Source organism: Uranotaenia lowii, chromosome 2 (genome assembly GCF_029784155.1).
Source record: "Uranotaenia lowii strain MFRU-FL chromosome 2, ASM2978415v1, whole genome shotgun sequence".
NCBI lineage: Eukaryota > Metazoa > Arthropoda > Insecta > Diptera > Culicidae > Uranotaenia > Uranotaenia lowii.
Window position 1 is genome coordinate 174,659,836 of NC_073692.1, and position 10,985 is coordinate 174,670,820.

The 10,985-nt window shown below is 38.5% G+C and overlaps 1 protein-coding gene across 1 annotated transcript; it reads left to right on the plus strand.

The window, feature by feature from the left end:
• Positions 1-10,024: 10,024 nt before the first annotated feature.
• LOC129746346 (protein D2-like) lies at positions 10,025-10,849 on the plus strand. The gene has a single exon (XM_055739963.1). The coding sequence runs from the start codon at positions 10,102-10,104 to the stop codon at positions 10,732-10,734; it is 633 nt and encodes a 210-aa protein (XP_055595938.1). The 5' UTR covers positions 10,025-10,101; the 3' UTR covers positions 10,735-10,849.
• The last annotated feature ends 136 nt before the right edge of the window (positions 10,850-10,985 follow it).

Consider the following 10,985-nt stretch of genomic DNA (forward strand, 5'->3'; position numbering starts at 1 on the left):
GGAATAATGGTTGAAATTGCATTAGAAAAAATTGTTAAAAAATAACCATATTAGCTGTTCTACAGTCAAAACCATAAAATGGTTATTTTTGAACCATAAATGGTTAAAAACAAATGAGCGTGCAGGGATTCCTCCCGTTTTACCGCTTTCCCTACAACAGCACGCAGCCACTTCTCTCACAAGAGAATTTCCATGGGCGGAGGATTAACTCTATTGTTAACGCGGGGAAGTGTTATCACCCAATCAACGATGCCCACGTCTTTTAATATACAGGATTCGCGTAAATATTGGTGCGTCGGTCAGATTCTTCTAGCTTGTACAATATCGACGAATAAATGCAAGGTCTTTCTGTCCTCGAACGCCTTCGAACAAAGTAGTGCGCGTCGTGTTTAAACGTTAACATAAAGGTTATTCTGTTAAAATTAAAAGTGATGTAAAAATTTCATAATCTTTTAACTAACTTACAGGCTAAATAAAACGGGCAGATAAAATAAAAACTAAAGACGAACACAAGCTAAAAGTCTTTGTTACAAGCAAAAATCATGTAAAAATGACAAAAGTACGGTTAGAACACATGTTAAAAATGTTACATACTGTCAGTGAAAATGTAAAACTGTTACTAAAAAGCTACAAAAAAAAGTACACGAACACAAGAAACGAGTTAAAAACGTGGTACAGGAAAAGGTATAATCTAAAAACGTGCACAATTGTATTAAAATGGTTCGGTGATAAGTTGTTCCAACAAGAATGAAAATAAGTTTATTTCTATGATTAACAGATTAAAAATACCGTAAACAACACAACTATAAAACACAGAAACAAGTTAAAACTATATCTTGTAGAAAAAGGTAAAAATTTCTTATGTTTATAAATATTGTGAAACATTGTCAAACATCATGCGGTATAAAAAAAATGTCGTCACAAAAGACTAATGATTCTTGGCAGGTCCAGAGGGCCTTTTTCTTTTTTGTTTCATAACCTTAATCTCAGGAATATACTCATCGGGTGCCGGTTTTGGACGAAACCGAAACCTCATTGAACGAACACGAGAGCTGATGGTAGACATAACCTATAAAAGGTCTACCAAACAACATCGCATTACGCCGATATCCAGTGAGTTCAAGCACCATTCGGGACGCCGAATTGGGTGCGAATTCACCGAAGTAGCCGCTCTTTGGAGGTGACCGGTTTCCGAGACCAGAACCAGAATCGTAGTTATTGACAAAAACCAACAATACCGCAAGTATACGAATCCGAATGTGACGTTAAGTAAGTTAAGTTAAGTCCCTGCGCAGGCAATAAATGTCCAACAAAAGTTTTGTAAAATTAGCCCCCCTGTAGTAGTTCTTTATTTTGAATGATTTACACCATAGATTCTGTATTCCCATCGTTTTCGCCGTTCTCTCAAACCTATCTTTAAAGACTTGTACTGAAAGTTCATGCATTTTGGTCTTCCATTAGATTTTACCTCTGACAACGGTTGGTAACATGCGAGGTACCACTCGTGGTCTAACATCTAGTTGGTTTCCCCCATTTGGACATCACTGTTTGAGTTCGACTCAAGAGGGAATAGCCCGTGTTGAAAAATCCTATAACGACCCTGAGTTCCATCCATCCCACCCACTAATCTAAAATAAAAACAAACCACCCACCCGCTGAGCAACCGCGAGTTACACAGTCAGCTTTTTGAAAGTTAAAAGTTGATTTTAAAGGATTTTCAATGGGACTTTGGGATAAAGAAAAAGGGTCTGCATAAGTAACTAATTGACTACAATGCTCGCCAAAATCCGTTAGAAGCAAATCAATTGTGGAGGGATTTCTAATTGAAGAAAAACAAGTATGCCCATTAGGATATGGATAAATAAAATATTCCCATTAGAATTTGTCGGGGTACTGGCGGCGATTCGTGGATGGGCTATCTCGAGAAACGTCTTTGCACACGCTTTGGAGAACGGCACGAAACATGCGAAATCACACTCCTTCGAACGAAACTGAAGAAAGTTCAAGTCGATGGCTGATACAGTTCGCGAAAAAGGTCTGCCCGGACGCAGCACCAGCTCAGAAACACTATCGGGATACAGAGAATAGTTCCGAAACGGAGGATCAATTCTCGATGGTCGAACTTTCACTTGCGCTCTGGTCTTGCAACAATTCAGCTCCCGGACTGGACAGAATCAAATTCAACTTGTTGAAGAATCTGCCAGATACCGCTAAGAAACGCTTGTTGAATTTATTCAATAAGTGTTTGGAGCTGAACATTGTTCCGTGTGACTGGAGACAAGTGAAAGTCATCGCCATCCAAAAACCGGGAAAACCAGTTTCTGATTACAACTCGTATAGGCCGATGGCAATGCTCTCGTGTCTCCGGAAATTGCTCGAAAAAATGATTCTCTTTCGGCTGGATAAATGGGTCGACTCAAACAATCTGTTGTCAAGTACACAATTTGGATTCCGTAGAGGCAAGGGTACGAACGACTGTCTAGCATTACTTTCATCAGACATTCAATTGGCGTTTGCCCAAAAAGAGCAGATGGGGGCAGTATTTCTGGACATCAAAGGGGCATTCGATTCGGTGTCCATAGAAGTGCTATCTAGTAATCTTAACTCTTGCGGACTTTCACCAATTTTGAACAATTCTCTATATAACCTGTTGTCTGAAAAAATCAGGCTTCTGCGATTCTCTTGATTTTTGCTCACTTTTTCTCATCTCCTTGCCAAACGCCTGGGAGAAACATGCTTTCTCGCACTTTAAACGATCAAGCAACCCACATTTTGTTGGAGATCATTTCAATCAAGCAGTCACCTAATCTCATTTTCGCAGGAAGAAATGTTCATTAGCTTCTCAGTAACCGGCTGAGAAATCAACGACCGAACAAAGTTGTAAATGCTGAAATTCTGAAAATAATGAGAAATCAACGTATCAATCTTTAATTACCTCTTTGTTTACAAAATGAGATACAAAAACATGCCAGAATTATTAAACGTCCCCAGGAATAAAGCAGGTTGACAAATTCTGAGGCCAATATTCCATAATTCCACGCAGAAAGAGGACGGTCAAATCAAACATTAAAGCTGTCCACGTGATTTGGTGAAACGACTAAATTTCATATGCAATTTGAATTTATTTTTCTCCTAGGAGCAATGAGAATAGCAAAACTATGCTCTGTCAGTAGAAGAGTGATCATTCGTTTGAGAAAAAAATTCTCCTCGCTCTCTCAGCAGCGGAGGATGAACTGCTCATTAAAAATAAGCTCACAATTATTCGGAGCGAACAAGTTCACTGTCTCCTTTTGGTCAAGATGAGCAATATAAAGCCTGGAAAAAATCATGCATTTTAGCCATGGAGAAACCAAAGTTGAACGAATTAGTTACATGGGTCTACCCCAAGGCTCATGTTTAAGCCCCCTGCTATACAACTTTTATGTCCGAGAAATCGATGCTTGTATGGCACAAAATTGCACGCTAAGACAGCTTGCGGATGACTGTGTTGTTCATTTCACAGGTAAAACAGACACTCAAATAAAACCTCCGCTACAAGAAACTCTAAATAATTTATCACATTGGGCCAGGAATCTAGGCATCGAGTTTTCGCCTAGTAAAACCGAGTTAGTAGTTTTTTCAAGAAAGCATTCCCCTCCTCAAATAGAGCTCCTTATGATGGGTAGAACTCTAACTCAATCTCTTAGTTTTAAATATTTGGGTGTCTGGTTCGACTCTGAATGCCTCTGGGGAAAACATATTAGGTACTTGACTCAAAAATGCCAAAAGAGAATCAATTTTCTTCGAACGATTACTGGAACCTGGTGGGGTGCTCATCCACAGGACCTCATCAGGTTATACCAAACAACGATACTGTCAGTCATAGAATACGGAAGCTTTTGCTTTGGGTCCGCCGCGCAAACCCACTTGATTAAACTAGAACGAATACAGTATCGTTGTTTGCGTATTGCCATGGGTTGTATGCAATCGACACATACGATGGGTCTCCAAGTACTGGCGGGAGTCATGCCGTTGAAAAATCGGTTCTTCGATTTATCGCTACGTTTCCTAATTCGAAGTGAAACTATGAATCCTTTGGTGATAGAAAATTTGGAAAGGCTTATGAATATTAATCCGCAAGTAAAATATGTAGATAATTATAAAACTTTTAGTCAGTTAGAAATAAATCCTTCTTTATTAAATTCGGACACGAGTCACTTTTACCCGATTAGCAGTTCCTTGATAAAATTCGATCTGTCCATGACCGCTGACATCCGTGGAATTCCAGATCACGTCCGACCCAATATCATTCCTTCAATCTTTGCTTCAAAAGTACGTGAAATTGATCCTATAAAAATGTTCTTTACTGATGGTTCTAGAATCGACAACGCGACTGGCTTCGCAGTGTATAATGAGGGCTTTGAAGCTTCGTTCAAGCTTCAAGAGCCATGCTCCGTTTACACTGCTGAGCTAGCCGCTATTTACTGCACCTTGGAACACATTCGCACACTGCCCGTAGACCACTATTTCATCTACTCGGATAGTCTCAGCTCTGTTGAGTCGATTCGATCGATGAAACTGATGAAGCGCTCTTCCCATTTCTTGCTGGAAATTTCTGGGATATTGGGCGCTCTGATCGAAAATTCGTATAGAATTACCTTAGCTTGGATCCCGTCTCATTGTCTTATACAAGGCAATGAGATATCGGACTCATTGGCTAAGGTGGGCGCGTTACAAGGTGAAATCTTTGAGAGGATAATAACTTACAATGAATACTTTTCAATACCTCGCACTTTAGCGATTAACGCTTGGCAGTCTAGCTGGGATAATGGCACAAAGGGACGTTGGCTCCATACGATTATCCCTAAGGTTCCGACGAAGGCATGGTTTAAGCATTTTAACTTGAGTCGCGACTTCATTCGCGTGATTTCTCGGCTCATGTCAAATCACTGCTGGCTTGACGCGCACTTGTTTCGTATTAATCTCGCTGCAACTAATGTTTGCGTTTGTGGGGATGGCTACCACGACATTGATCATGTTGTATGGACGTGTGAAAGGTATGGTCAAACGAGGGCTTGGCTACTGGATACCCTTAGGGCCCGAGGTAGACTACCTGGTGTTCCAATTCGAGATATTTTGGCAAACTTAGATTTTGGATATTTGTTCCCAATTTACAAATATCTCAAGCTGTCTGACTTGGTCGTTTAGTCCGCTTATCCACGTAAACTCTCCCCTTGTGCGTTCTTCATTTAATGTCTGTTTTGTTTATTTATTAGTACCACCTCTCATCCAACGGGTTCGACACATTCCTAAAGGCTGGCCAGAAGATCGGAAACTGATACCAAACCGTAGCTACCGAAACCACAGCTACAGGAGGCCACCACCGGACCCTAATGGAAAACTGATATTCGAGAATAACCCCTATAAATTCCTTCCTTTCCCTTGTTTAAAGGTTTTTTTTTAACTGTTGAGTCACCGCGACTATTACGGCCCCCTTCCCTACTAACCTAGTGAAACGAATACACTCGGCACATTGAAACTTTGTAAACGTAAAAGGCCTTTAATAAACTAGTTTTTTTTAAATAACTTCAATTATTCCAAGATCGGTGTTTTGCATTAAAGTCACCAATAATAAAAAAATAGATTTGTTTCTGGTGAGTTTATGTAAATCTCGAAATTTTTTCTGTTCACCGTTACATTGAAATGGCAAATATGCGGCAATAATTAAAAATTTCCCCATAGACGTTTCTAATTCAATTCCAATTGTTACTAAGACTTTTGTTTTGAAAGAAGGAAGAAGTCTAAATTTGAGACGACTATTGATGACAATAGCTACACCCCCACCTTGTCGATCAAGTCGATCATTTCGTAAAATTTTAAAGAAAGAGCATTGCTTTTCAAGCTATTGACTGGCTTCAAAAAGTTTCAGTGATGGCGGCTATATGTATGTTTTGGGTTTTCAAAAATAAAAAGAACTCATCTTGGTTAGCCAGCAAAGATCTAGCGTTCCAATTCATAATATTTAAACATCTATTTGGTTGGATCCATGAGGGAATCGTAAAGTCATAATAATTTTGTTAGCATAATTAAAAGAAGTTTGGAAAGCTTCAAACATTGAATTTGCTTTCAACATAAGTTGCATTATTTCCATTAAACTTTGATGCAAAAATTTAAATTTTTCTTCAGTAATCTCACCCAAATCAACAAAATTGTTAGGATCAGAAAATGAAGGAGAAGAACAAGTATTTGAATTTGAATTTCTGGGTATTTTTCCAAGCCTTCACATGAACGTTGAGACTTGGGTTTTTCCTATTTTTATTAGTCAATCCTGAAGAGGGCAACCCACTTTCAACCACCTCTGAGAACGTTAAACAACGAGTCTGTGGCGCAGAATCAGCACAGGTAACATTAAAATCACTTCGGGTATTACCCAGCCGTGATTTTAATGTAGACCGAGGCTGACTGCGAACAGGCAGATTGTTTGCCGGTCTGACGTGTGAAGACGAAAAAGAGGAAGGAGGAGAGGAAACTTTTCTGATACAATAAAATACTTACAATCTTTCACACCAATGGCAATTTATCGGAAAAATGATAACGCTTTTAAAGTATCAACTTCTGTAACTACCCCTTTTGAAGAAAGGAATCGAGCTTTTTGATATAAGGGGTAATATTGATCCGATAAAATGACCCGTTATTTGACAGATCGTGGAGGTTCTCAATAACGGGTCAATATTACGCCTTTAAGGGGTAGCCAAAAGTTAGCGTGTGGAAACTTTCAAGGAATATTTAAATAAGGTAGTGTCGAGAGCCATATTGGATTTTTTTGTGACGTCACAAAAACGAATGTATCGAAAACTTATATTCGAATGGCAGAAATTTTAAAGAAAAACATGTTTTAGAACGAAAATGAATTCCAATTTCATTTTTATTGTGTTGTAAGACCTCTATTTCACTATGTTACGAAATTTTCTGGTCCTTTGAAGATTGCATTATGTTTTTTTTTATCTCATTTTAATAATAAACGTAATGTCATCTCGAAACTAAAACGTTCAAAAACGAAGAAAAAATCTACTTTAAAAAGGTCTAGCTGGTAGTTATTGAGTGTTCAACAGATTGTCATGATTTTTATCCAAGCGGTTTACCATATTCAATTTTAATGTAGAACTTTTAACATCAATTGATGATTGTTAGCTCGATTTACTCAAATGCCAATAAATAATTGTGGTTTTGTATAAAAGTTTGTTTTTTGATAAATTTTTTGTAATAAGGATCTTAAACTGCACTGACTTGATCATTTTCATGGAAAACTTTGAACTAATTTTAAAGTTTTGCAAATTTGAGTAAGGAAAACCCACCATTTTTCGAACTTCGATGGTCTATTTCATACAAAAATTACTCGAAAATCCAACTTTTTTCATACCGATCTTTAAGAGCAAGAATCCTCCTAAAATAATAGGTATTAAAAGTAGAACATTTCCAGCTAATTCTTCAAATTATCTTCGAAAAAGGCCTAGTAAATTAACAGATTTTTCGTGATTGTGACGTCGCAGTATGTACTAATACTAAAGCAGGGCTGCCTCGACACTACCTCCTTTAAATATTCCTTGGGAAACTTTGGGATTTTTCCTAGAAGCAATAATTTTTGCCCTAACGGGACAGTCTATAGAATTCGAGGAATGATTACCTGCGCAATTCGCACACTTGAAAAATTCTGATTGTGGTTTATCACCACCAAAAAGGCTTTTAGATTTTTCATGATCGAATGAGCCGCAAAGCATGCATCTGGCATTCATTCTATAATTTTTAAGTGCCGTGACAAAAAGCTTGACAACGACGACATTGCGTAATATTTTGAAGAAAATTGGTAGAAGATTTTTGAAAAGGTTCAAATTTGACTCGACAATGAAACATAAGACGAGCCTTTTCAAGAATTTGCAAATTATTAACCTGATCCTTTTTAGAATGGATCAAATAAAGCTCAGGAGCAAAACCAACACTACTGGTGTTATTCGTGTTCGTGTTGGTTCTTTTACTCATTTGAATTACTTGAATTGGAGAAAACCATAACAAAGAATTTAATTCAGTTGTGATCTCTTCCGGTGTCTGATCGCCGGTGAGACCACGAAGTACAACTTTAAATGGACGATCACTTCTAGTGTCGTAAGTAAAAAATTGATGTTTTTTATTATTCAAAAATTTAAAATTTTTTGAAAATCATTAAAAGATTCCGCCAATATACGAGCAGTTCCCCTTCGACCGATCTGAAAAGAAATCTTCACATCCTTGACGGAAGTGACGATTTCTTTCCGAGAGGCATTGAAGTCAGGAATCGTGACCGTAATTGGTGGAACCTTTTCGTTCGTTCGAAGAAGAAGGTTTCTTAGTACTCTTATCAGAATTAAATATGAATATTTCCTCATCACCGATGTTATGAAGGACATCGAATGAATTGGAAATTTCAACTTTTTTGGGCGATGGGCCTGAATTAGGTTCGGCAATCCGTTTTCTTCCGGCCCTTGAGCCGGCCGATGACTTCCCCATGTTGGAAAGAAAAGAGAAAAATATGAATAATAGAAAATGAAAATAATTTTAGCACTGAAAAGTGCTGATTGAAAAACAGGTAAGAATAAAATAAATAATGTATAATGTTCCTGCAGATACACAGCAAACGATACGATGCTCCGGCGTACGTGTTGACGGCTCAACGGTACAGATGGAAGTGAGTGCAGTGACGCTTGATTTTCAATGTATTAGTGCGATGATTTCTTTTACTCAAAGCTTAAATGCAAAGCTGCTATGCTTGAGTGGAAAGCTGCAAAGCTTGGATCCCATCTCGCAGGACGGCAGCACCATAAACATTATGTACGCGTCTTCAACATTGTGTTCGAAAAAATTGCAGCCCGACTATCTTAGAGATACTTAGAGATATTTGTATGGAGGTACTGAACTGTCGAAAACCTTGTAGTCCGCTGACATTAAGATTTTTTGACAACTTCGGTCCCCTGAAAGCATGCGACCATTTTTTTTCTTTCTCTTGTGTCGATTTGGTGGAAAAAAGTAGTATGTGAGTTGGTACTACAATATGCATGTATGTTAATATTTCATAAAAAGTTCAATGTTTTTCATAAAAATAAATCAGAAATTTAATAGTTTCATCGAGGTAAAAGAAACGGTTTGTTCATTTGACGTATTCCTTTCCGTTTTGCGTCTTTCAGGCGCACAATTTTCTTTAACCATTTTTTTTTTAAATAAATTATTTTAAAATTCAGTTACCAGCCTGGGCTAAAATGCATCAAAACACAAATTAAAGATTCAAATAAGAATAAGGAATAAGATTGTTTCGCATCACACGTTTGTTAATAGCAAAATTTCATCCATCCAAACCTTAATTTATATTTTCTCAGTTAGTAGAATATTTTTGCATTATTTTTACCCCTCAATGTATGCAACAACCTTATACTTTTTCTTTATAAACATTTTTGACAAAAAAGTGTAAAATATAATTCGAACAAAACACAAAATTACTGCAATTGATGCTTTAGGCATTATGGCGTCGTAAATATATCAGCAACTATTAATTTTCAATCTTTTTCATTTGGTTTTTTTTTATTAAAAACAAAGTTTGTTGCCTTACCCTTTTTTCTTAGTATGGTAGAAATTGCATGTTTTGTAAATTTATAAATTACTTGTGAAACCAATCATTATTCTGACCACGTCAATTTGATATACCATCAAACTAGAAACTTTTTATATAAAAGCGTCACGATTATTTGCGCCATTGAAAATGTGATAAAATAACTAAGTGAGAACGTTTTTAACGTCCGATTCCCCAAAAAGCACTTAATATCTCTAGGTTCACTATAGGCGCATGCTTATTGTAGGATGTTTGCAATACGCCTAACAGTATTCTAACCAGGGGATCACAATATGTTCCCTTTTCATTAAGTTCCTATGAAACCGGGTGTGCATTTCGGATATGTTCTCATGACAAGTGTGGGAACAGTACAATTTCCAATAAGAAAACCTTACACCCTAGCACAGGTTGATAACCAGACCAGCCGGCTTGCCAGTTTCCCTCGCATCAGTCGTCAAAGAAACAGATAGCTGCCGTGCCGGGTAAATATGTCAATCAGTTTGCTGCAATCGTGCTCTACACTCGTTCGTCGCAGCTTTCTTCCCGCTTCCATTCGTTTGTACGCTTCCGCCGTCAAGAAAACCATGGAACAGCACCAGGTTGTACCGGATGTCATCCCAGTGGCCCCAGCCGAGGAGGCCAAGGTGAGCTATCCTAGTGGCGCGGTGGTTCAGCAAGGAAACGAGCTGACCCCAACCCAGGTGAAAGACATCCCGAAGGTGGAATGGAATGCCGATTCTGGATCATTCTACACCTTGTGCATGACCGACCCGGATGCGCCTAGCCGGAAGGAACCAACTTACCGGGAATGGCACCATTGGTTGGTTGGAAACATTCCTGGAGCGGAGGTGGCCAAGGGCGAAACCCTTTCCGAGTACGTTGGATCCGGACCGCCGGAAGGAACCGGCCTGCACCGGTACGTCTTTTTGGTGTACAAGCAGAACGGCAAGCTGAGCTTCGACGAGCCACGGTTAACTAACCGCAGTGCGGACAATCGCGGCGGGTTCTCGATCCGAAAGTTCGCCGAGAAGCACCAGCTAGGCAACCCGGTTGCCGGCAACCTCTATCAGGCCCAGTGGGACGATTATGTACCGCTGCTGTACAAGCAACTGGGTGCCTAAATGTTTGCTTTTTTTTAAATACATTTATTAAAGTGGTATAAAATTCCCGGGAGAAAATTTGTTACAAATTTGCATGGAGAAATTGATTCAATAAACATTGGAGTTGTGTGAGGAAGTCACGTTGTTTCATTGGCTAATATGATAATTTATCACAATTCAGGGTAATGGGACCGGATGCAATTTAAATCAATCCGAAAACAGCTTGATCAGCTCATTGTTAGGATTGTTACAACCATCTCTGACTCTTTGTA

Bases quoted from the DNA above. Each gene is read 5' to 3' on its own strand.
- LOC129746346 (XM_055739963.1), top strand. From the start codon at position 10,102: ATGTCAATCAGTTTGCTGCAATCGTGCTCTACACTCGTTCGTCGCAGC.